Source organism: Anopheles maculipalpis, chromosome 3RL, assembly GCF_943734695.1.
Source record: "Anopheles maculipalpis chromosome 3RL, idAnoMacuDA_375_x, whole genome shotgun sequence".
Lineage (NCBI taxonomy): Eukaryota > Metazoa > Arthropoda > Insecta > Diptera > Culicidae > Anopheles > Anopheles maculipalpis.
Genome location: NC_064872.1, coordinates 84,937,872 through 84,965,025, shown reverse-complemented (window position 1 = coordinate 84,965,025; position 27,154 = coordinate 84,937,872). Strand labels below are relative to the sequence as shown.

At 42.8% G+C, this 27,154-nt stretch overlaps 3 protein-coding genes and 4 non-coding genes across 8 annotated transcripts in view; 1 reads left to right on the top strand and 6 right to left on the bottom strand.

The window, feature by feature from the left end:
- LOC126561420 (protein Smaug) overlaps positions 1 to 27,154 on the bottom strand; it is a 469,519-nt gene that overhangs the window by 206,191 nt on the left and 236,174 nt on the right. The window lies entirely within an intron of this gene.
- Positions 1 to 27,154, bottom strand: part of LOC126562512 (protein hairy) — a 579,505-nt gene that overhangs the window by 452,323 nt on the left and 100,028 nt on the right. The window lies entirely within an intron of this gene.
- On the bottom strand, positions 11,468 to 11,539 carry Trnam-cau (transfer RNA methionine (anticodon CAU)). The gene has a single exon. It is a non-coding gene; the product is annotated as a tRNA-Met (tRNA).
- Positions 12,603 to 12,675, bottom strand: Trnam-cau (transfer RNA methionine (anticodon CAU)). Its single transcript has one exon. It is a non-coding gene; the product is annotated as a tRNA-Met (tRNA).
- Trnam-cau (transfer RNA methionine (anticodon CAU)) lies at positions 14,319 to 14,390 on the bottom strand. Its single transcript has one exon. It is a non-coding gene; the product is annotated as a tRNA-Met (tRNA).
- On the bottom strand, positions 17,027 to 17,098 carry Trnam-cau (transfer RNA methionine (anticodon CAU)). The gene has a single exon. It is a non-coding gene; the product is annotated as a tRNA-Met (tRNA).
- LOC126562988 (uncharacterized) lies at positions 17,277 to 18,013 on the top strand. The gene is made up of 2 exons (XM_050219595.1): positions 17,277 to 17,408; positions 17,483 to 18,013. Exons 1-2 carry the CDS (start codon positions 17,277 to 17,279, stop codon positions 18,011 to 18,013), a joined length of 663 nt encoding a protein of 220 aa, XP_050075552.1.

The window sequence follows — 27,154 nt, the reverse complement described above, 5'->3', positions numbered from 1 at the left end:
ATAAAAATTTTTTTCTAAGCAGAGCAAATATAGAGCAAATTAAATCGAAATGATTATCTTTAAGAGCATAAATTAATGATTCATAACAAAGTTTGTTCACCGATGAAAAAGAAAATATTTAAACACAATCCTTCTTACGTCCGAAGATGAAACACAAAAACCACACACATGCATCGCCATGTTTTGCAACTAATAAAGTCATTTCATTGGTTTCGGGCAAAACGTGTCGAGCAAACGCGATCGTTCCGATGTCCTTTGGTGATGTTTCAGCTGCACACCTTTACACGCCCAGGCAAATTTAACGACACTGAAACTGGACTAGCCAAACCCTAACGCCTGAGGGATGAAGTGCCTGCTGTTTGAGATCTGATCATTAGGCTTTAAAATCCCCATTTCCCAGCCCGGATGGAGCCTGGAACGGTGGGCTGTTCAACAACTGCTCACACACGTCGGACGGAAATGGTTCGTAAAGGAAACACCCACTCTCGGCTTGTGCTCAGCGCGGGTAAATTTGATAATTCCATCCATTGAAAAGGAGACGCTGAATCGTGTTCCGCTCATGGGTGGTTGCCCGGTGGCCCGTGCGGTAGTCTCTAATCAAATTGCTTCCTCTTCGAAGAAGAAAACATAAACACAAGCGAAGGATGGTCGACCTTCAGGACGACTTTTTCGGCGTATGTAAATTTGATAATTGCATTCTAGCGATCAGTGGCGGCCGAAACAGCGCACCCGAAGACGCCCAGACGAAGATAATGATCGGTTTTCAGTTTCGAGTCCGTCGGCGATCGGCTGAGCCAAAACTCCTGAGCCGGGGGCGACAAATGCATCACGGGATGTGAGTGCACCCCAACGGTTGACGATCATTTTCATTCTGTTATTGTCCCGAAGACGCACATCGAAAAAGATGCATCGCAAATCGCGCGATGGCCTAGTGGTCCAGTCCGGGATCGTGTTTTTTTGTCGATGCTTTTTCTTAGTAGCAATTTCGTACCGTTTCGATGGATTGGAAGCGCGGATTTTTGTGTCTGAATCTCATTACGTCTCAAGCAACCCTCGCAGTCTCAATCCCTCGCCGAACATTTCCTACTGTACTGAAGGTTAAATGAGATGCTCCCCGGCAAGTTCCGCCGCTCGAAATTCTGAAGAAGCGGACAAGCAATCGCTCGCGGTCAGATTTGTATACACCCGTAAGGAGATTCGCCCATCGACACCTGCAAAACCGTTGGATGGACATTGGAATCGGAGCATTGGGACGACGTGGAGCAGGAACACTGGGCTTGATCTCCAGTGCTATTCGCCTCCGAAAGGGGGATAGAGGTGATGGGAGGTCTCGGTCGGTGAATATCCGGGGACCTGAGATGATTATTATTATTACGATCGGTCGCTGCTCTAGGAAACGTGTGTCACGGCAGAGTTTGCCGTTGTTTTCTGGTCGACCTGAACGTTTCCTTTGCGGTGCTCAAAATCCGATCGGATTGTTTTGAATGCCACTTTGCTTTCGAACACGGGAGGACTTGCAAAGACGAGTTAAATGTGAACGGACGCTTAAAAACGTATTAACCCACAAATGGGCAGTGGAATTGAGAATGGTGCATTCCAAGAAGACACAGTTTCTTCGTTTTCGGGATTTCTTTTACCACGAATACGTTATAATTTTTGCTTTTTTAAGAAGATATCGGTTGGGTGAACCTGTTCGTTCCTGTTCCGTTTAGAAGATTGGCAGATCGGTCGGCGTACGACGGGAAGGAATCTAATCAGGAAGGAGTCTGTGCATGAGCTTAGCCACGGTGTTTATGAGGTGCAGGTGCAGGTTTTGGTTAATTGGCGCGATGAATAGTTTGCTTGAAACTGATTTTTGATGCCTTTTGGGAGACAACGATCACGCCCAAGCAAAGTCAGAAATGAAGGTTAAGGAGCAGCCTTCCATTTTGAATGTTTTGAGTTGATTTGTTTAGGGAATTGTTTAACCAATAAAACACTTTAAAACTTATTTAAAATATTTATAGAGGAATCAAATGGGAAACGATGGAAGTAAAGCTGTTCACAGCGTGTTACAGAAAACTAAAATGAACTTATTTTAGTACACCTAACATTTACTGACAGTATTATGATCTATAAATACAATTCTGTAAATACAGTATTGCGAATTATTGATCGATCAAGAAATCAATCTGAATATTGTAAATCCTGTTAGAACTAGCAGCAAAGCATTATTTATTGGCAGTCAATAATTTATTCCACTTACCAACGGCTCCATAGTACACGCTCGCTAACCCCATTAGTTCAAACGATCTCGGGCAAATGCTTGCAAACAGCGTGTCACGTACGACAGCGGGACTGAAAATAAATTAATCCACCACCGTGTGCGCGTGTAGATCACTAGCTGCTGTTTTCAGTTCGTGCACTTTCCATAAATCAATCCTAGCAGCGTAGCGCTGCACTGTACAGGATGCATCCGCCCTGCTAAGTTCACGCGGAGCGCATGTCCGAATTGCTTTCCTTAATGGATTGTCGACGATCTCAACTAGTATCGTTGGGGAGAATCCCATCCCCTTAAAGGGCCCAGCTTTATAAAATTACACTACCCATCTCACTGCCAGCCAGCAAAGGTAGGTGGTACAGTCATATTTATAGGCTATAGATCCTTCCAACCCCGAATGAAATCACGTAATTTATAAATGCATTTGAAATGACTACCTGTGGTACTGGCCCGGAATGAAGTCACGAACTTTTCGGACCTTCGACTCGCGTACACGACTCTCGACGACGTCAGACAGTCTCTCGTGGTTTACTATAAGCGGGTGTTTGATCTTGGGCTGTGCAAAGGGTTGTCCGGCATGCATCAGTCATTCCGGTCAACGCGTTGCATCTAGCTCGATGTGAGCAAATAGTTGAATCTTGAAACACGCGTAAATGTTCGCCCTGTCTAAAGCACTTTGGCAAACTATAAATAATAATGCAGCGAGTGGCGATGATGGTGTGGCGGGTGGTGGGGCAAGTAGCAATTCGTAAGGAGCCGTTCGTGATCTTGGAGGGTATGGTGAGTTGGGTTGGGGATTGGTAAGGGTTGTAAGATTCTGGTCGGCGATGTCGGAACTGTCAATATCCCGCTGGTGTTGCGACGAGGTGTTTTACGGCAGCTATAACACGTTCGATAGGATATGTTGAAATGTAGGAGAAGACAGAGAGGTTGATCGTGAAGCAACTCTTGTGTTCAGGTGGCAAAAATGAATTGATAATGTACATGCAAAGTCTTCAAAGTTGACTATGAATTTTAAAGGTGAGCCAAAAGATGAAAAAGGGAGAAAAATCTAGAATGAAATCGCTTAAAGGTTAATTATTTAAAGCACCCGATTTTATTGAGTTGTTGGTTGTGTTATTTATTGAATGTTTTTATTCTGTATTTTGTTTTGAATTTTGTTTCATTCTTGCCTAGAAATACAGTTTGAATGTTCTACTGCCATTCTCATCTCCAATGTCCAATAGGTGACCAATGTTCCCACCGTTGCAGGTATCGATCACACGTACGACAGGACACCGATAAGATCAGCCCTTCAGCGATCCAGGTTCTCACAAACGGCCAGACCCACACAGAACAGAATCAATGCGCTGTGGGGTAATTTATTTAAGCGCTCTAGCGCGCGCTTTTTACCATCTTATTCTTTGAACCGAGCTGTCAACGTTTGCAGCTTCCGGTTGACATGGCGGCCATTGTTCAAACGATCAATCGATCGATTGATGGTCCAGCAGCCCCATTACACATTCCCATAAATATCGATCGATCTGTTGGGGCGAGTGTTTGCCGCGTCTGGGATGTGCATTTCACACACCACTCGTTCGCATTAGGGTCGAAGCCGCGTGTTGCGTCTTGTCCGTGCTCCGAGCTCTCCCGCCTGCCCGTGCTTCGGGTCCGGGTGCGAATGGGTAACATGGCAACCGTACGCGCGATTTGATCAGTGTCTGCCTCCGGGGTTTTTTTTTTTCATGCTCCGGGATCGAACGCTTCGGGACGTACGCTTGGGGAGTAAATGAATAGAAGAAGCATGAGAAAATCGGGCGGAAATCTACACCACCCTGCCCACCGCAGCCAAGATACGGCACGTCAACGCATCACGGCTGACACGCCTGCGGTAGCCGGACGTGATACTCGCGAATAATGGGCCATGACTTGGCTTCTTGGCTAACCTCACTTTTCGAGCTGTCACTAGAAGCGATTATCTTTCACTTGTGATGTTCGTGCTGGCGGTTTTTGTTGTTGTTGATCTTGCTATAGTCGACTTCCTTTAATGTTCATGATCGAGAAAGAACAATGCAACGAGTGAGCTTTATTTTGTTTTGCTTCAATTTGTTAAGCAGATTCCGTATTGCGAGCTGGTTCTTTTCTGATTTATTTGCTTAGTTTCATTGTCTGGCTGCTCTCACTTTATTTCTTATATGTTTTTTGTTGTTATTTTATAGTTCCTGTGACACTTATAACAGATTGTTTACTATGTTGTGCTTTATGGTATAGTTTTTTTAACGTATAATATATATTTTTAGTATGAAAGTTTAAGTTTTTCGTACTGCATTTATTTTTAATCGTTGAATAATCACACTTCTAGCATACTTTCTTGTTATTTTCAAACTTTACTTACTGTTTAAGTAATAGTGTTGCTACTTTTGCGATTACCAATTTTTCGAAGGAGGCTTATTTTTTGTTTAATTTCGTTTCGAATGATTGAAACAAAAACGAACACCTTGCAGAGCAAGATTGAAAAGCATTACATTCAACACATTTATGTGGCCAAATACATGTTATTTTCTTCCATGGTTGTTATCGATTCGATAGTGTTTTTTCCTTCCCAAAACCAATGTACAACGAGATTTCTTTAGAACAACACACAAAAACTGCGCAACGCTACTCCGAACACCCTAAATTAGGTCCAAATTTATGACTCTTGTTAAGTGATTGGATTCGACTGGCGAAGCCAAACAACGTCGGCCGGCAGTGCAGATACAGATTATCTGCAATCACGATTAAACTCAACGGCACCCATCACCATCATCATCACACCAAACCGATCAACGAGCCTTTAACAAGCCACTCCAACTATTACCGGTCATGGTTCGATAATGGTTGTTTGAGACACACACAAAAAAAAAACGATCCCTTTCTTTCTGTGTAAAACTATGGAGAACACTTTTACTGTGGCCGTGTGACGGTATTGCACCGCGAAACAAATTTGCAGTCGATCAACAACATCTCACCATGTGTGGGGCCACGTGAACCGGTTCTGACGCGTACGAGAGACGCATCCGTTTTCCCACTGATACTGATCGAAGATTTATCGGGCAACATATTGAAAATTAAATTCAATTTTCCACCGATCCGAAACCGAAGATCCGCTGATCCAAAACCGATAACCGGCGTGCTGTGCGTGTGTGGGATGATTCGTGGTGGAGAAGCAGGGACAGGAAAGGATGATTATGTTTACATAACGTACCGAAGCGCGTTGTCTCGTAATCAACCGATCGTACGGAGCCCTTGGAGGGTCGTTCCAACACAGCAAACGGTTGAGGATAAAAAGGCATAAATTTGATCGTTTTGGATCATCCGTCGGAAACTTGCGAACTTGCGAACATCGTAACACCCCACACGAAACATAGCTTTTGGGATGGAATTAAGAGTGGCCAGACGCATGTTGATCGTGATCCTGTTATTATAGGGTTCAGTTCTTTTTTTTTCCTTTTGCGTACAACGTGCCCGGTGCAAAACTGTGGCAAAAAGCAAATAAAAATAAGCAAATTAGATCCCTGTGTGGTAAGATTTATAGATTTTTATTCAATTTATGAAAACGAACCAAATGGTGGATTCCGACAGTAGATTAACTAATACACATGTAACCCACTCTGAACAGTCATCAACTTCATCTTTCTGCGTAGGATTCAACTTGGATGTTGGAAGTGGAGTGCTTCGGTTTCTTACCCCAATTTGCTGCAAGAAGACGAAGGGGATTCTAAATTGTCTTCCTCAGGAGGAGATGGTTAGTTCCACAAGAATTTTTGGTAAATTCTTGCTCTGAAATAGGTCCGTGGGGAAGGAAACAACGATGGAGAAAAATTGAATTTACAGACCCTTGCAGGGTCGTGAGGGATAAATCAATTTATGCTCACACTCGTTTCGTCTTTTCTTCCTCTGGCAAAGGGATCGCTAACATACCAAAAACCTCGATGTTTGAGGATCTTTCGGCCAGCAGGAAAATTTGATGATGAATTATAATATTAATTAAAATATAATCTACTTTAATAGTTGCGCTCCGGCCGCGAACACAGCACACTGGCTTACCGAAAAGCGATATTTATCCACGGCGAACACCGCACTGCACCTCCCGTAGACAGATTAGCCATCGGCATGAAACAAAAAAAGAAAAAAACATCCACAAGCACTCGAAATGCATTCGCGGGTGCATGTTCACGCGCTCGGCAGGATCGTGCTGGATTCAGAGAATTTGGACAACGCACGCGGTTTCAGCTGTCCCGCTGAAGTTTGGCTTGTCGCCGCCAGCCCACAGCGCCAGTGGAAGGATGATGAGTTTCATGCAGGAAGCTCCACGGTACCGACCGACAAACCCGCAGCGCTCTGTTTGGATTTTGTTTATTTCCAGCCGTCGCAGTCGAGTGGCCTTCGGGCGGTCACGAAAATTGTTTATTTTAGCTAAACATGCCACCCAAACAAGACACGACAGTATGCCACGGACGGGGTTTGGGATTTTCGGAGAAGCTTTAGCTTCGAATTCCTTCCGCTTGGCCGCTGTCTGGTCGCGTTTCTGAACAGTGCCTGTATTTGGTGGCTTATTTCGATTATGGTTGGGCGGAAATGGTCGAGACATGAACGTGGTAGTATTGTTCTGTAGCTTCGATTAGACTGTGTGGTTGGAAGATGTGGTTTAGGGGCTTTTATTTTTTATGCGGTAAGCGATTCCAGTACAGAAGCTGGGAGACTCAACTGATTTGTTGTAGCTTCGGTAGCTGGTAGATTTGGAAGTCGTGATTTAAGTTTAATTAACTTGGAGTATTGTAGAACGCAAAGTTAATTTTAAGGAACTCAACGAAATCATGTTATCAATTTACTCTTAATTGAGTAAATTATAGCCGTATTGCGATTGTGTTTGTGAAGATCCTAAGGGTGTATAAATTAAGGGAAAGAAAATGTGTTGAGTTGCTTGAGGATAGAAACAAATATTGCATCATGTAACTAAATTTAATTGCCTTTTTAAAAATTATTTTAAAGCGAAAATGTATAATTTTTTTAAATCATGAAGAAAGCCTAGCTATTACTGAAAGAAAAGGATTAGCAAATTTTAAGATTTAAAAAATTTCTTATTGAATAGGATTCCTTTTGAAACCGACAGACCGCAATGCAGGAAGAAATAAATAGATTACTTTATTTTCATGGACTTTACCCTACCGCATGGTACTGCCATGTTCGAAAAGTGGCCAAACGAAAGCACGTCAGTCGGATCACGATCACGAAGTCCCGGGCCGGTGCACACATAGCAGCACGTCTTGTCTAGAGCGTCTGTGTCCTGGGACGCTCGGCAAGTTCCATCATTAGGCAGGCGGCAACACGCGGCTAATAGATTAAACGATTCGATAGTAATTTATTCCGCGATCATACCTGGCTGTGTGTGTGTGTGTGTGTGTGTGTGTGTGTGTGTGTGTGTGGTGGGGAAGTGGGAGGAGGTGGCCGATTCGCGAGATCGAAAGCAAGATGGCGCGTCGATGTCTCGGTGTCTGAACTGTGTGTCCGATGCAATCCGGTGGGTTTCGGCCAGGCCACCCGTCGATTGTCGGTTGGTGGTTGGTTTTGCTTTGCTGTGCTGCGCTTTCGTGAGGACAGATTTATCTATCCTGTTTCGCATCGTCCCCATCCACCGCAGTCACCGCAGTTGGCTTACATGCCACGATCGAGGCGCGACATCGTAATAAATCACCTCGCTAACGACGCCTAATGATTGCAGATAGAGTGTGATTTAGAATATCACTGTTGGCAGTTAGGTGAAAATTAAAAGGTTATTATGCGACTGTTTCCCCAAAACAAGCCAGCAAAAACGGTCTGGGGGTGGATGACATGTGTGTGTATGTGTGTGTGCTTGTGTGTAGGTTGCATGTTGCACGAGCTACCGCAGCCGCGCCATACGATCTCTCCATCTCTCGAAGGGGCACGATTTTGGGGCAGAATATTTCACCCCAGTTGGTAGCAAGGTAAGGAAAGCGAATAAGTGCAGCTTGCAAGCATCCGTGTAGGCGGCATCTTGAAGTCGATAGCAGTTTTCTTCTTTCTTTTCCCCTCCTTAATGTGGTCCTGTTTTCTCGAGGCTTCAGGGTCTTGAAAGTCACGAAACGAATCGCAATTCGCACGGTCCAGGATTGCAGATGGAGCGTTGGAGGTTGTTATTTTTTTTATGTGGCGCAGTGTTGAATTGGTGCAGCTGTTGCAGCCGTTGGGGGCTTTTGCATTATGAGAGCGCGCACGTCACGCTGAGTTTATAATTGCGGGCAAATTGTGATTAATTTGTACATTGCAATAGTGAACAGCGTTCTATCGATTAGGTTGTACCAACCCGTGTGCTTTAGTGCTAGAGCGTGAAATGTTTCAATTTAATGGTCGTATGATCAGTTATGCATCAGCATGAAGGACACGCGTAGGTAATGAAGGATTTCATTGACTGTGTGAGTAGTGAGTGATTGAGGCAATCAGCATGTTAAACGGTTAGGGCCTGATGACATTGGAGCTGCATTTGTAAATGTTAGAAGGCTGTTAAGGTAGCGTGTGATGCTTGGTTTGGAATAAATTAATGCATAATTATAGGTCAATCATGTGGTTCTAGTTCTAACATAAAATAAAAGAGTCTAACTTTTAATAAAGTTGAAATTCAAAGAAAGTAATTGCAGCGTGTTTCTCATGCTATGATTTTTTCTTCTAAATGTGTGGTATATAAACAGCCTTTAAAAAAAAGATAAAATTGTTTGAAGGATTGATGACGATATTTCCTTTACATTTGTTTGTTACAAATTGGATACTAAAAAAATGCAATCTTTCAATGTATTTGTCCTGTAATCACTAAAAAGAACATAAAAGCGTCTGAAAAAAGGTATAAGAATAATGTTTATGTTACTCAAGGATAAACCAGAGCACATTATCCTCATTTGTAAGGCATAAATTTCACAAAACTTCATTGCCAATTCGAATTAAAATTATTATTATCAATATCGCAGCAGCATAATGTTAACGATTCCGCGTAAATAATTAACTTCGATTTTTCCATCCTACCTCACAGCACATGTATCAAGTACAGCTCGTAAATATCATAAGTGTACCCTCTTGCCACAAAAACATTTAATCCTCCGTGCAAACGCTAATTGCAGAAGAATAATTGATTTCTTGAAACGCTTCTCGCGCGAAAACTTTTCACATATAACTATTTTTTGTCGGTATTAATTTCATCCAAGGTGAAAGTGGTGCTGCTAGTAACGGAACTGCTAGCATCCGTGTGCTTTCGCATTACGATCAGGTGCGAATACAAACACCCTCGATGGCTACTTACCGGGTAAGAGCAAATTAAGGAATGGGGCATTTTTTTCTTCGCTTTTTGTTGGTGATATGTTTTTAACAGCTCATGAAATTACGCCCAGGTTCCGGTCGAACCGCTCTCTAAAGCGTGAGGTTGCCATAAAACACGAATATTGTTTCGTTTATAAGTGCGTGTACGTGTCTGATTGTTTTGTATTATTATTTTCGGTGTGAAATGTTGAGCCGTTCGCTGGTTTTTACCTTTGATTCCGAATCAACAAGCCGGCAAACAGCACTGGCAAAACGTGAACAAAAACTGCAATTGTAACGAGTGTATAAACAAAAATTGAAATCAATTCTGTTACAGTATTAATATTTAATTCATGAAATGTGTACCTTCTACTCAGGGTGCTCCAAATAATAGCAGGATGTACGCTTTCAAACAATTCTAATTGAATCTTCAAACATGTTTATATTGTGTTCGTTTGAGAGAGCTCCTCAAAAACACACCTGGAAGATGGTTAAGGTATTACTGAGTGGATACGTGAAAGCAAAGAAGAAAACGTAGATTTTTTTATTACTTTTATAAAGAAACTCGTATCTTCCGATGATCTTGATTTGAAAGATATAAATCAAAAGCTCTTCAAGAGTTATGTTTTATGACTACAAAAACTGCCGCACAACTTCAGCCCTTTCGAAAGCTTCAAAGCTTATGAAAAGAATAAATTATGGTTTGACGTTCGGTAACTACCCGTATCGTAAATGCGCCGTCCATAAATGACAGTACGATTGTAGAGGAAAAAAACCTAGAAATGGCCCTGGACGGTACAGGATGGGTGAAATGGCCGCGTGCTGCCAAACTTCAAACGAACCGCCGATTCACGGCACGTTTTGCTGATTTAATTTTTTTTCTGTGTCTATGTGTGTGTGGGTTCTGGAAGCTGTCTGATAAATTATGAGCGGTCGTTTACGCAGGGATACGCTTTTGATCGTCGCTCGAATTTGCTCGCAATAAATGAATTTGTTAGGTTATGTTTTTGTTGGTATGTATGTTTTCTGTAATTGAAACATCTTTCATTGCATGGATTGCTCTTGATGATCACTTGCTGCACGGGTAGATCGTGAAAGTTGGAAGGTTTTACATGGCTTACGATAATGGCTACAGAAAACGCGTAGGATTTTGCTAAAACAAAACCGTGGGAAACATTCGTGATGAACGGACTAAGAAGCAGCTACAACATACTGTAACTGTAACGATAAATTATGACGCAAAACATGAGTAAAATCTAACCATTAACTATATTAATCTAAATCCTTTTATGTTTGCTATTTTTGCAGAAAATTGGATGTAGTTATGATATAAGCTGGTGGGTTGGAAGATTAACAAAATCATATTTCAGTAAAATTACATGCTTTTCATCAGAAAGATCTACCCCTAATGAGGATCGCACTAGCGACCTTCATATTACGAGACTTCGTAATGGAAACATAAACATATGCTAGGTTTAAAACTGATAATAATTTTTGTCACAAAATCTCAATCTATTATGCATCAAGTCTTTATATGTTAATCATTAAAAGAGAAGTGATTTGTTCGGCTAATCAACAATATTTTTACCTTTCTACTTTTTTAATGACAGTTTTGATTTTAATAACATATTTTGCATACAAAAACTGCGAAACTTAAGATTTTATTCTTTTTCCATTTGCTTTTTTTTTAAATTAGAAGATGATTATAGTTAATTAGCATTTTACATTTAAGTAAATTTACATAAATTACCCTGTTTTTTTCCTTAACAATTAACTTTGTTGCTACACTAATTTCATTATGAAACAGATTAAAAGTTTTAAAAATGTAACCACACAAACAAATAACAATTTCCAGGGGCTCTTACTGAAAAGAACTCTCTGTTATAGCAGAGCGTAGTTTCGATCTACGGACCTCTGGGTTATGGGCCCAGCACGCTTCCACTGCGCCACTCTGCTTCGTATCCCCTTGGCTGCTATCTTTCCTCCAATTTTATTTATAGCCATGCCACAAAAATATGCTCACTCGTTCACTGTGCTCTTGCTTCACATCGCACCGATATGCGCATGCTCCATTTATCTGTTCCCGATCGGAAAAGAGTGCACACGCAGTTTCGTGTTTGTTTCAAAATAGAGCAGCAGTTCGAACGCGATGCTTCCTTTATCAGTTACCCAGCATTGCGACCAGTCGACGCGTGCAGCCAAAGTGCCAAAAAGCGCATTAAATTACACGCGGCAATCTGATTAAGATAGCCTTGGCTGGTATGCCCCCCCCCCCCCCCCCCTTGAGCTCACTCCTTTTTTGGGAGGTCTGCAAAACGACAAGATCTGTGAAGGAATCTTTGAGCACTTACGCGTACTGACAGCTCGTCCAGTTGTCCAGCCTCCAGAATGCTGCTTGCGTGGTCTTTTTTTTTCGTTTTCGGATGTGCCAAATATTTCATAAGAAATGTGGTTTGTGGCCGTCTGTCGCTGTAACGCCCACTATCGGGAAAAGGGGGAGGTTGGAAGGTGAAATGGAGAAACAGCAAGCAGCACCACTGTCCACCAGATTGGCAGATGCGGGCAGATGCACGCCCGTGGTGGATTTCACTCACGAACAGAGTTTGTCCATTAGGGGTTGAAGCTCGTGGCCGTCGTGGCCGTTATCGTAATCTGACTGGCGAAAACTCGCCGGGGAGCTTGTCTGTCGTGCGGCCGCAAGATAAGAACGTTTCCTCTTCGTCGGTCGCTGAAGGTTAGAGATTTTTACGATCGGAAGGTTGGCATGTTCGTGGAAGAAAAGGGTGGATTTTCGGTAGTCTTTGAGTACCGGCATCGATCGAACATTTCGAAGTCGTTATGTTTCTAACTCCGCCCAAAAGAAACATCATCGACGAAGTATAGATTTCCTTTACTTCTCATACTTTCAAACACCCTTGATATTGTCCAAATATTTGGTTGAGTTTGAGTTCGTTAAAAATTGTTTCATTTATAAAAAGAGCGGTTTTAGACAAAATGTTTATAAAACGCAAAAGTGATATGCCCCGAGTGAGGATCGAACTCACGACCTTAAGATTATGAGACTTACGCGCTACCTACTGCGCTATCGAGGCTGTGTTAGAAGGGTTACTTATCTACGCAGCCGGTCCGTAATGTTTTTACTAAATAAATTAAAATCACTGCTACCCAACTCGTCATGACAAGTGGTGTCCACTGTCCCTTTGCTCTTTTTTTCTTCACTCCCAGCATGGCGACTCACATCACGCGGCACCCCATGCGCGAATCGTGCGCACCAATTTCCAATGTATATAAATTAGATAATAATATGAATAACTTTATAAGGCAGGTTAAGCCTGCCGGAAACGCAACCGTGCGGGGGATAAACGAAGCAAACTACACGAGCCAAAGCTAAACCTAGCCAGCCCAAACCTTCTTAATAATCTCTCCTGGGGTCACCTCATTCCGTCTGTCGGTTGAAACCACGCAAACCACGTTCGCGCACGCGGCATCAGTGGCTACGTAGTGGTGAAGTAGATACCATGGAAAGAGGAGGTAAATCGTGCCTGCACCGCGCGCACCTTCCTGGTCTAAAGTGGTCGCGTCTCACGATTGTAACTCTGAGGGCGGGCGTGCGCCAACTTCGGCCACTTGCAAAAGCCTGGGAAAGAAGATACCTCACACCTCCTACGTCTTCGCACAATCCTTCTCCGAGCTTCCCTAAACAGCTCGATCCAACAGATCAAGTGAACTGCGCTACGCTGAATCGTTCAAGCGCGATGATCTACCGAGTGAGCGCGTGCCCCTTTTTTTGTCTAGGGTTGAAGAGAGGGTGATTGGGTGTGCGAAAACTACAAACAGACTCTCACATACGCTTGGTCCGTCGATCCTAGATTAAAGTTGATTTAGAGGAGAGTTTGGTCGAGCGGGACCGCGGGGTAATTTGAACTTGCTGCCGTAAGTGGCCGGCGGACATGCCGGTTCCCTGACCTGCAAATGTCTAGGTACCGGCAATCACTTCATCCCGTGGTATGCTGTTTGCTATGACATTGGTATCTTAGTTTTGGCATGTACACGCGAAAGGTGCGAGTTGTGTAGTGGTTTACGTGAAATAGTTGAACTATGGATAGAATAAAGTATGAATAGAAATTGGTGATTTGTATTGTGTTGCATTTTAATGAAATCCTTAGGGTTGATATGGAATATTTATTTAGAAAAAGTAACTTATTGAAATGTTAACAATTCTAACAAATACCTTTAGAAGCACCATTACGAACATGAACATTTCAAAACACAAATTTTAAATATTTAACAATTAAATCGTTTGTCAAACAAATGACAAAAATATTCCATACTCGATTCTCTTTATTTCTTTTATGTCCTGTTACAAATTCAACAAGAAACATAAGAATATTACACAGCAAAGAAAATGTAACTCTGTCGGGTGGGTAAATATTGTATATAAACGGATATGTTTAAAGTGTTAATTTTAACCTTTCATTCATGTTTACCAAATACTTACACAAATTTACGAGTTTATACGACTATTTTTGAATGATTTATTCCATATGTTCTTAAGGTTTTTAAGAAGATTTTATGGAACAGTGGAATTTTAAAATTAATCTTTTTATTTTTTCGTATTTTGTTTTATTTATTTTACACACTTTCCAACACGGATACGATTTCCTATTACACAATCTAAAATGAACGTTTTTTAAAATATCGACCACCCCACTGGTTTTTGTGTCTTTTTCCCTTCTAGCAGAGCGTAGTTTCGATCTACGGACCTCTGGGTTATGGGCCCAGCACGCTTCCACTGCGCCACTCTGCTTTGCATTCGTCATCAGACTATCTTTTGTAAAAATAAGATTTAATTAACAACAATGGATCGTTTAACATTTAGCCAATACGGTTGAGACCGTATTTGCTTTCCTATAAGACTTTCCGATTAGGAAAATTATTTTCAAACACTTGTTACAACTGAAATGTCTAGAACAAGAATTAACTGCTCATAGAAAATGATGAAATGTAATCAATTGTATTTTTAATGGCATTAAAAATAACTTTTTGGACAAAGTTTCTTACATGGTCAGTTAATTAAGTTGCTGATTCTATTTTTGCTAATCCTTTTCCACGCTTCATTCGGTCATCTGCAAAACCTATGCGATCGGTAACTGTTCGTACCTGAGTGATTCATTTCCCCGGCACAAGATCGCAACTCCGGACAGACAGACCACTAAGTCACGTACTTGTGCGCCCTATGGCTCCCTGAGACGATGTGGCTTGCGCCCGGATCGTGCCATGGCGCTGCTGTGCGCTGTACGTGGTAAGCAAGCTGCGCTCCCATTCGAAACACGGGCACGCTTCGTACACGAACCTGTGGAGTCGGAGGCACTGTGATCCTTTCCCATTCAATTTCCATCCGATTGCGGTTTTATTGTAACGAGAGGGAGTCATAAGAAGTGTGCTGGATGGGAGCCGGCATAACAGTGGGTGGTGGCCAGAGACAGTGGCATCTCAGAAGCATAAGGCGCGCTTGCCTCCATCCCCCGGACTCCTTCGCTCGGGTGGCGTAATAAATAAAACCTTCATTGCAGCGATGAATTGATCGAGCAGAGAAAGGTGTATGTGTCGTGAGGTGGGGATGTGGACTCTCGTCGCGCATGGTTTCAAAAGGAGTGTAAGGGGTGGCACACTGCAGACACACGTCCGAACAGCCACCATCCGGACCGTGAGCCACCGTGTGCTATTGTTGCTTCTCGACGAACACGCGCTCGCTGTAGACGGAATGTGCCTCTCACGAGTGTACGCGAAGAGATGAAAAAGGAGGAGGTGGGAGGGGTTGAGCAATAAATGAAGGGACGCGGGAGAACGGATTCCCTTTTCGATCACCGCCAACGATCACTCTAAGCGCTCCAGCGCCTGTGTTATTCCCAGCTCTACCTGGTTTTTCGTTTCTCCACTTTTTTTTTGCGCTAGTCGTGGATTGTGCAGATCAAAGTTCGATTGAGGAGTGGTCAGATGGGTGTAAACAAGGGGGTGTCCCGCTTGGGACGCGCGTGCAATTTACGAAAGAGCACGAGTCTGGGAACTCGCGAACGCAAAACGTTCTCACGGCCTTTCAGATGACTCGCGTCTACTGTTGCTTTCTCGCTCTTGATGCGTGCTTTCATATGCTCAACTCCAGACGAAACCACGCTTGCACTGATCCGCAGAAGCGCGCCGATATCACTCAAGCAGCGACGAGAGCGGTTGGCGGTTCAACGAGATCAACCGGAAAGGATGGGGAAGAAAGGGGACCGCAGGGTAAGGAATTGAATTTTGTTGTTGCTGTTGCTGCTGATGCTGCTGGTGGTGGTTTGTATTCTGCGGCTGCTGCTGATGATATTTCGCGGTGGCTTTTCGTCTGTCCACCGCCATAGTCCCGTACATTTTTGTACCTTTTGTTGTCATTAAGGAGGCTGCGATTTCTCTGCCTCATATGACAAGATAGCGAGAAGGGTTAGGTGGGGGTGATCGAAGAAGGCTGCCTTATTCGCAACAGTTTTGGTTTTCTTCACGCAGACTTCCATTTTCTCCGCGCAGCTTGTGAAGCGTGTGCTTCGTCCTTTTTTGAACTTTTTGTGTGATTTTTTTGCTCTTGTTTTGTGTTGATGTTTTATCCTATTTGCCGAGGTTGCGGCTTGGTTTCGTTCTTTTTTTTAATGTTCTCGTCGCATGTTGTTCTTTCGCAACCGTTTCCTTTGTTAATTTTCTTCCTTTTGCTGGCAGCGGTCGCTATGACAGCGGCGACGTCGGTAACTATGAACAAGATTGCTGGTGGTTTTTTTGTTTTGACGCCGTTGCAGATTTTACCTTTTTTTTGGGGAGATTTTTGGCGGATGCTGTTGGTTGTTTGGTGTAAAGGTGTCTTCGAATCGCTACGGTTGCTAAACCACTTCGCACGACGGTTTTTGGGAAGTACATTTTCAATTTGCCTTCAGTGATTGCTCATGTTGTGGCGTGCTTCCACTTTTTGGACGAATGGTTCGTTCATTTGGATCGGGCATGCTGACGATCCGAATGGTTTCCTTTGCACTTGCGTAAAATTGTAATTACCATTTTATTCGCGGGAATTGGGGCATTTAAATAAAATATTTAAAACTATGGGTTTTTCTCTGTTTCACACTTCTTTGAAAATTTTTAGAAAATGTTGTGTTTTTTTTAAAGGCTTTTTTACGCAAACTTAAACAAAAAAACATATCAGTTTATTAAGATAAAAATCGTTAAATATTCCGTAGTACCTAAGAGCAAAAAATATTAGTTTACATTACTTCTTCTAATGCTTTTACATATATTTTTTGAATATCTTCAACATCGCTCTTTCTTCAAGATTTTTTTTTGCATTTACTGGGAACAAAAATAATAATACAAAAATATAAAATAACATCTATTCTCGTTTTACAAGGGAGAAAAAAATAATGACTATAGCAGAACGTAGTTTCGATCTACGGACCTCTGGGTTATGGGCCCAGCACGCTTCCACTGCGCCACTCTGCTCCGTGTTATATTTTCTTTGAACTACGTTTCCAGCGGTATCGTAGATGATTTTTTATGCACCTATGGATTGGCATTTTTCTCACATCATTTACTTCCTCCATCAAAGCACCCTTCGTTCCGAATTTTCATTCACCGCTTCGGTTTAGTTCGCATCGATCCGCGTTCGTTCGCCGCTTTCATGGAATCGTTTTGCCTTAAACCGCCTGCAATGAATTTTCTCCGGAAGGCAGGGAAACAGGTAATAGTGGAGTGTGAAGGACACATCTATTCCATCCCGCAGCAAGACTTTCTTCGTGTGTCCCGATTGGATGTGAGAGTTTTTAAGAAACATTTCAGGGGCGAATCGGTTGGGGTAATTAATGTTCCTTCCCTTTGCAATTACAGCCACAAACGTCCAAAACGTACGAATTGCACAGAGAATCAACCGTAGAACATCTGGAAAACGGTGAGCGACCGGCTACTGATACGCTTAGTGAGTTAAGTGATTCGAACTTGTCTCACGATCATTGTGTCACGCCTGTTGCAACGACGAATCTGACGAAACCGGAAGCATCCAGTAGTGCGGCAAAGGTGCTAGCCGAGCTGAAGGAGGAAGTCACACGGCTGATTGATGAATCGATTCAGAAAATAGAACTGGACTGGTTGCAGTGCACGAAGAAAGATAAGGATGCTGTTCGGGAGGAAATAGTAGCATCGGAGGCAAGGGTGGCGGAACCGGTTCGGTGCACAGAAGATGCCTTAAAAAATCTGCACCCAGACGGTGATCGTGGCATTCTGGCACATAGGGGACAAAATTTGCAAGTACTTAACACGGAACCGTTTATCGCGTGTAAGCGACAAACGCGGATCAAGCTGTTGAATGAAATCCGTGATCTTGTGGAGCGATTGAAGGACATGGAAAAGCTGGAAGAATAACGATGACGTATTAGGTGTCGTTGAAGCAAGGTTTTATTTTTGGACAATATACATTCTGTGGCGAAATACCGGCGGAACGTGTCAATATTTTTGTTTTAGTAACAAGAGTAAAACTACTCAGAATATAGACATATTAAGACACACATATCAACCAAGATCAAGCGTTGCATCATCCATAACAGTCTTCAAATCTTTGCTGTTTCATTTATTGCGCTGGAAATCAATTGAAACAGTAAAGTAACATCATCTCGTTGATCGGATGAAGAGTCTCGCAGAAAAAAAAGCACCGCATTTTTCGTCTTTCGTGTGGGATTGTCTTTGTTTGGTGACGATACTGGTCTGGGAACGATAGTAAAGCAAGAAATCAATATTGACGGCTCAAAGCTAACACCCGGCTCTGTGCTCTCGTTCGTGTCTGGCTGTAGTCGTCTGGCACAAAAGCAACAATTTATTTGTATGAAGAAGTCATGTTTCTTTGGATGGTATTGCTTTCACAACCGCGTGCCGACATGACAAATCATCATGAACCAGCCTTGCCGAGGTGTTTGTTGTTGCCAGATTCCATAAATGGGGTCATGAAGTTAGCTTTTTGTTTATTGCTTCTTGTTGCACGTCCTTTTGCTTTTACACTATTGACACGGATTCGGTCTAGCGAGTAGAGGAATACAGTAGACGTTACTGAAGAGTTTTGAGTATTCTTTGGTTCGATAGAAGGATATTTCGAAGTTTAGAATATTTAAAGAAAAGCTTGATTATTTGTGATTAATATTTGTTGGTTAGAATAATTGTCCGAAAGCTTCATACTGCAAGCGTTTGTTGCAGATGTAATGAGCATCAACAATCGCTGTTGTTGACATATCGTACACTTACTAAATTATTTCTCCTTAGACAACACTTAATCTCCCATTATTTGTCATTGTTTTTGCACATAAAATCGCCACTTTCATCTCGGCTCAGCGAACAGAAAAGCTCCATGTGTCCATCTTGCGATAACCTCGCCGTGACAGCTTCTGCTGGCGGAAAAGCATCGAAAACACAAATGTGAAATGGTTCCTGGATTGCTTTAAAAAAAAAAGAACTATCTCCCCATAATACGGTGCGGTAAAGCTTTATTGATGATAACACTAATGCGTAAATTTAAGGTAAGTAAAATTACACCCATCGGTCCGGGCCATCCGGAGGTAGGAAGGAAATAGGATTTTTGGCATGACATTCCGAGTGGCGAACCGTTTGCATACCCAGCAGGTGGTATTTAACGGCCGTTTATCAATCCGCGCAAGTCCAGTTGCTCGGATCGGTTCGTTGCTGCAGCGATCGTTCAAATCTTCTCTCACTCTCTCTTTCTTTCTGCCTTACAATGTGTGTCTCTCATTTCATTTCGCTCAAACAGATTAGCAGCAATAATCGACCACTTGAGGCGCAAGCCAACCATGCGGCGGGGCGTTAAAAGCTACCGGCTTCGGAGGTTATGTTGACATGCATTAAAAAGTACCTTTTCCGCCTAAACCCTTGCCCCCGGAACCTTTCCGGGCGTGCTCGATGCTCGTTGAAAGGCATGGGAAATCGGGTTTAACGGTTCGGCCACGCCGAAAGGACCGATTAAAGACGCACCATGGGCCAAGCCGTACAGGATCGGTGCAGGATTTGTGTCAACGCATCGAGCTGAAACCATTGAAAAGATATCGCGCCACGGTAAGCTGGCAGGGTGACCGTAGGAGTCCGGTGGGGGATTATAAACACTGCCAGTGACACTGTTACGACAGGCGCTCGATCAAGCTTGATCGTGAGGTGCTCTCGATGGGGCTCTGCTTTTTTGTTGCCGTCGTCATGCCCTTCAAATACAGGATTTGGACCTGCCGAAAACGTAACAGCCAATTCGTGCGACGGCGCGAATATGTGAGTAGAAGCATGCACACAGAAAGCTTAATGAATTTAATGACATCGATGTGACACAGGATGTGGCATTAATTTTTGGGAATTCTCGTTCGGCGAGTGGCATCCTAAGATTCAGGTAGGTTTACTAATTAAAATATAACTGCCATCGGTTGGTTACAGTCAGACAAAATAGGTTGATCTTTAATTTAGTAATTCAGCTAATTTGTTCCAAAAATCAAAAAATCTCCTGCGATCGAGATTAGAAAATCAGCACACTCTGCTGCTGGGTTCCTTTGAAGATTTGTCGAGTTCTGCCACAAAATTTAAAAGCTCCTGCCATTGATCTAATTTTATCCACACATGTGCTGGGAGTGATCGCACTGTACCAATTTAATAATTTCAAAACAAATAAATAAACGAATGCTCGAATTTATCGTAACCTGTTCCTCTTGGAAAAATGCATCCCTTTCATTTCAAAACGCCAACAATAGTTGTGGAGCATAATTAAACACACTCACACACGTAATCTCCGATGCCGAACAGTATCCAGCACCCGCAAGGTTAATCCTCTTAGAGGAATTTATATTTTATCAATAATTTATCTAAATATTTTCCTCCCTTCTGGTTGCCGGTTGCAGATACAGCCGGCCAACCCAAAATCCAAGCCTCGATGTGCAGCGAGAGGTGTAGCTTGGAATGGAAATCGTGCCACTTTGCCACCGCCATTTCGGCACGGAATATGGACGATTTGTGATAAGTTTCGACCGGTTTTTCCTTGCTGGCGTTCGCCGCAGATCAAACGAACCCAAACAATAACCATCAGCCGATGAATTTTGGGGGAGATTGGATGGGGAAGGGCGAATGATTTGGGGTCGCTTTTTTTTTTCTAATGTGACCGTGACTTTGTGACTGTGGGAAAAATGGGATGTTGGTGCCACTCGTGCGACGAAATGGAGTTCTACACATTATTGTACCCTCACTCCATTTCATCCATTGCGATAAGCTCGGGCGGTAATGGGAAAATGCTGCTAACTGGCGATGATGATGATGGTGATGTGTTTAGAAGGCTAGCGTTTTGGGGAGTTTATGTTGGCAAACAGATTATGTGACAAACGGCGCCTTGATCGTGCGACCAGTCCAGTGACCGGGAAGCTCTTTTTCTCGAAGGCTTCACTATAGCTGCCCGGTACACTGGGGAAGTGGACGATTAGATTACGCCGAACGGTTGAATTTTCACGTTCAGCCACGCCACGCCGTGCGATAGAGAGCACATTTCGGAGAGTGAGGCAATTGAAAAGATGGCATTTAAGATTGGTGGCGGTTTTGGTTTGAAAGCGCTGATGGAAAATAAGTGGCCGTGAATGTTGTTTACTTATCGGTTGTTATTTTTCTTTCCTATGATTAGTGAAGCTAGTGCTTAAACACCTGTAATCTTGAGAGGCTGTCGCAGATAGGCTTTTGGGATTTTAGTAACAATACTGAGCTTTTTTAAGGCATGATGGCTTGTAGGTGATTGAAGAATGGAAGAATTTAATTTGGTGTGAAAATTTGGTGTCAATTTGTTTGCTAGAATCGCTAGGCATCGATGAAGTTTTGACGAATATGTAACTGAACAGATTGTTGTCTAATCTAGGCAATTTCCTCAATTTATTAAATTATGTCATGATTGGCGACGCTCTTTTCCCACTAAAAAGCAGCAAAACTCTTCCAAACAGGCGCGTGTAATCAACATGCACAGAGCGTCGAACGAAATCGGACCACAAAACGAGATGATGCACCACTACGTGGAAACATTCACCGTCCCACCAAAAGCAAACGGATTTCGGTTTCGGCTCTTTGACGGTGCCGCATTTTGCGCTGCAGCTGGTAAGCGTTCCGTCACGTTTGGCAAACGCATCATATACCATCGCCGAAACCCTACCAGGCGTCACCCCAGTTACCGGGCTTTCTTTTGATCTGCACGCGTACAGCGGCGTAGTGGTGCTGTAATTACCGCAGTAGCAGTTTTATTGCCACAATTACGGTTTGCCACAATAGCTGTGTGTGCAGACGGAAGCGAAGATTTTGGAGCATTGGTCCTATGTTCTTGGTACACTGATTCGTAGTCCATCGTTAGGTGTCAGGTGCCTGTTAGCGGTCGTTCAACTCTCTTCGATAAGAATTGGTAGTTAACTCAAATACAGGAGTCCATCTTGGGTCAGAAGTCAGCACAGATAACAAGATGGAAGTTGAGATACGCGCAAAGGTATAGGTGGTCATCTGGTCATTAATCTATAGCTCCAGTTCTCATATTTGCCTCTAAGGCATGGACTATGTTCTGACTGACTGACGAATTCCTCCAACAATGACAAGCCGCTACAACGACGAGCTCTAGTAGCAGTATGATAATATCGTGCAGCAAAACTGACCCGTTACCTAGTCATCGAATGACGCCTGGATTCAGCCTAACTAATGATCACTTGTTAGATCTTTCTTCTCCGTTTTTTTCGCCATAAAACGAAACAAGCTGCCCTGCTGCCATGAGCGTGAAATGTGCTTTATCGGTAGTCAGGCGTTGTCGGGCTTATCTGAAAACACTCATTTATGCCACACGTCTTGCGGGACTTGGGCTGTAGCGTACGTCAGCCCATTTTATTAACCCGCCGAGATTATTATTCTAATGATGCTAGGCTGTCGGGTGAAGACAAAGTTAAACCGGCCATCGGTAAAAAAAAAACAGACAAACAGGCGGAGAAAGACAGTAACAATCTTAACAAATCAAACGGTACTGGTTAGGTTTCCCATTCCCAAAAGCACCAACATCGATGGGTGTGTAGGTGTGGATGTAAGGCGCCGGTGGTGATGGCCATATTTTTTTTGGAGGACGAAAGCTCTCGATCCTAGTGTAGGGTGATGGAGGAGGTGCAGATGGGCGCACTTTTGCCGCACTTTGGTGGTGCGATAATGGGCACCATAACTTTCGGGTCGATAATTTGTTTCGACCGGTTGACCCAGGTGACATTTTACGCCGTGGCTTTTCGTTGTTTTCGGTGAACGGATGCTTTTCTGTAGGATGGTGTTTCGTTGTGGGAAAGAAGCGAGCTTGGTGTTCGTGGCATGCCGTACTTTTCCCCTCCCCTCGGGAACGGGGTGAATTATAGTAATGCGCTACTTTGCGAGGATTCTACTGATGGAAGGCTCATCCGTTATGGCGTTTTATTGGCAGGATTGTCACCGGGGGCATCGTTAAGATAGGCAACGCAAAATAGGCGTCCGTTTGTTTGTGGCTGAGGCCGCACACACTATCGATGAACTTTTGTGTCGTTAGCCACCAGTGTGAATCGTGCTAGACGTGGATTGTGAAGAGCATTTAATTCATGCTACACCGCCAGTGTGTCACTTTGTGCGCTGATTAGTTTACGTTCATGGGCTTTTCGTTGGAGGATTCGATTCGAAAAACAACGAAACAACGAGCATGAGATGTTTCCTTCCCCTCCAATGACCAACAAAGAAAATCCAAGGCTTCTCGGGCAAGGATTGGTATGGTTCGTCACAGTTTTAGGCTTACCATGCACGATCATCGGGGTAAATGAGATGCGATTTTAAGGCTAGCGCTCGTGTAGTTTATGATCATGGTTTAGAACGTACCCCTGGTCGTGTTGGAGTTTCGCTAGCGGGTTGAAACATAAATCGTTACTCGGGTTTTGGGGGTTTTTTTTTTTGTTATTTTTCGGCAACTACCGGCTCGTGTTAGTGTGGCGTGGTAAAGGCTAAGTCCATTTGTTGGGAAGATTTATTTCGGATTAATCGCGGGTTAACGCTTTCTGAGCGGGTGTGAACACATCACTACAAGGATAGCCGTTTTGTTTTTGGTGCCTGTATCGTTAAGCTCTGAAGTGAGGTTTAAAGTTAAGGTTGTTAAAACGATTGTGCCTGCAGCGGCACGTGGTGTTGATGTTTGGGGTGTGGCTGTTGGGCTGGTGAAAGCTGGTACTACTAAGATATGATTATGTCAACTTGTGCTAGTTTTGCAATCAATCTTTGTTAACTGTAAAATGGGAAAACAAAACGTTTGATATGAGTGAAAAGACCATTAACATAAGGGTTGATCTGTTAGAAATTATGTTTCGGAGATGATATGAAATCGTAGTTTTGTTTTGGAATAGAGTGGCTGAAATGCGACGTTGCGAACGACTCGCTTCCATGATAGGAATAATGAAAATGGGAAAATGTGCTCAAGAAGAATATGCGTTGCAATAAAATATAAAATTACTCTGTTAATTTTTGTTACATTTTTCTTTCGTTAATTCAATGGCAAATTTCTCTTCCAAAAATGCATTCCACAATGCAATAAAAAAAGTACATTATTAACACATTACACCCAAGCATCTCTCCGTCAAGCATTGGATGGTAACACACTCCTCCTCCCATCAATAAAACGATTCATCTTGCCGCATTCCCATGATCGTGCCAACAGGATATGATGATTTTATAGCAGACAACTCACTTCTTAAACCGCCCAGCCCATCAACCAAATATGCAAATGATGATCTCATGCCGAATACTACTTTTTCTCGGTTCCCATCGCCCAACTTTGCTGGGTTTGCTGGTGCAATGAAACTCGTATACAGGTGTTAAGTCGCTAATGATCACTCTTGCATCTCAATGCATCGTTCCGCAGCGCAATGCACTTTACAACGGTTCCAATACTCTCCACGTGGCGTGGCTCGTTCGGTCAATGCAGCTATTATCGTCCAAGAGCGGCCCACACGTTTTATCTCTTTCAGCCTCCGCTCCTTTCGCTCATCCGTCCGCTATCCCATCTGGCTTGACGCTGCTTCCTTACCGTCTTCGAGGGTCCGCTACCATAAATGCACCAGTTACAGGGTGAGCGATGAAGCCGATAAAACCCTTTCCGACGCCACAATCCATCCTTATATGCGATCCAGTGATAAATTGTGTAATTGATTAATGATCGACGGCAACACGGGGTCCGATCTGCGGCCAAAACCTACAAGCAGCAGTCCTTTTCTCACCTTTGTTTCATGTTTTACATATTTTGAACTGTCTAAAAGATCATCCAGTTCTGTAGCTTCTTATGCAAGAAAAACTGAACGCTAAGGAAAGAAAAATTTGACTCCTCGAAAGTGCCATAAAATTGAGTGTGATGCTATAATTAACGTTGTTGCGCTAAGCGACGTGAGGCTTTGTATTTCTTTCGGAAAGTAAAATTGATAGTGAAAGGGAATTATTCATTGTGTTAGATTTCTTACCAATATGCTAAAAAAGTAAGGTAATTTTTTTTTATTAAAGTGAAGGAAAAAGAATTGGAAATTTTGTTCCTCACATAAAGTTTGAATGTTAAAGGAAATAAATCTAGTTTGTTTAAGTATTAAGGCTTTGATATTAAGAACATAAATCCTTAATTCTTTCTAATCTTTCTATAAAAGACAATTCAATTACAATCAAGAGCAACAAGAGTTTGAGCTCACAACTTCATCGATATGAAAAAAAAACATTAAAAAATAAGTTTAGAAACAGTGTTCAGTCAAAAGTTTCTAAAACGTTTTGAATTCACACAACAACAAAACCACCACAAAAACAGCAAACATAGGGACATCAGGGAGCGATAGTGAATGTTACACATTAACCCTGCTTCGCCTCGGGGATGACAATCCAACGGTTATTACTACCATTCGATTATAATATTTTACATTTTTATTAATACTAATCGAGCCAAAAACTTTACGTCCACACGTTTATTGCCGGCGAAAAAACACAGAATATCCATTGACTCGTGTCCGCCGTGGTACATTAATGACACCGCGTCAATGTGCATAATTTCGGTCATCCTTAAGACGCGATCGCACATCACACACAGTGACGGCGGGCGTGAAATGAAAAACACATTATCATTATTTTATGATCCATCCCCGAAATTACATTGACGACAAGATGGAAAAGGAACAGCATGAAACGCAAATCAGTACCAGTTCGATTGAATGGTGCCGAAATGTTTGGTGCACGAATGAGAATGGATGCTTTTAGGGGAATGGATGCGTGGAATGTCCATTAAGGTGAAATTATTCTCATTTTTTTGTTAACAGACAGACAGGCACAATGAAATCGCTGCAGATCGTTAGCAGCAACCACATTCCCGGATAGCTTTCGTGTTACATTGTTGCTTTACGAAAATTCTCACTCAAATGCACCCGCATTTCGATCGTTCTCGAACGGCCTGGGAAAGCTTTCTAATGGGAGATCGTAGTTGTAACCGATGTTTCTTCTTCTGTTTTGGGTGATAAAAAATCAATTTCAACCACCGTACACTGTATACACACACGCTCGTTAATGAAAATGAAGGTGATAAATTGAATTAGCATTCCCACACCGTTTAGCGTCGCGCGGGGTCAGTTGTATACACCGGTGTGTCGCCTCTGCCCGAACTAGCAAAGACAACCCAATCGCACGTAGCTTCTTCACACACACGCGCACTAAAAGCTTTGCCCGAGCCCTTACGCTAGCTAGGTGGATCGTGAACGTCCAAGTCAAAAGTGCTAATTAATTATCATACAAATTGATAGCGTAAATTTGAACACGATCTTTTTCGGCACAGCCACTGCTCGGTGAGACGCTCGACTGGTGGTGACAGGGAGGAAGGGCAATTTATGAGAAAGCTCGATTTTCCGGGGAAGGCGATCGGTGGTGTTTGTGTTGATCGGTTTGCAATGAGCAATTAGTGTGATGTGTTTTGTTGTGAACGCTGGCCACCGCTAAGCGGCGGTTTTGGACGTGATTTGGAGTGATGTTGGGAATGTTTTTCAGTGTGCAGGAAAATTGACGATGATGATAACGGGTATGCTTGTTTATTATAAGCATGAATAGTGATGTGAGAAGAGCATTGGTTGTAGCATAAAGCATTGAAAAAGCGAAAATGCTGAACGAAAAGGAAATGTTTTAAATAAAAATTTGATTCAATGTAATCTGTACGATCAATGGAAAGAAATACAAGTAGTTCTGTAATAAAAGATACACGGAAATTAGTGGAAAAAGGACATGACCATACATTAGTGGCAGTTTCAAATCTTCAAATGAAGATTCGGGCTCAGCATTAAGGGATTGTTTTCGTCCTAAGAGTCGTTATATTACATCCAGAAGGAATAAAGCAAGGTACTCCTAAGCAAAACGAATCAAAAGTTTGTGTCCTTGTTAGATCACCTCGAGATGATTGATTAGACACGCGTAATGGAGTGCATCTAAATTATATCACAGTAGTTTAATCAGAAT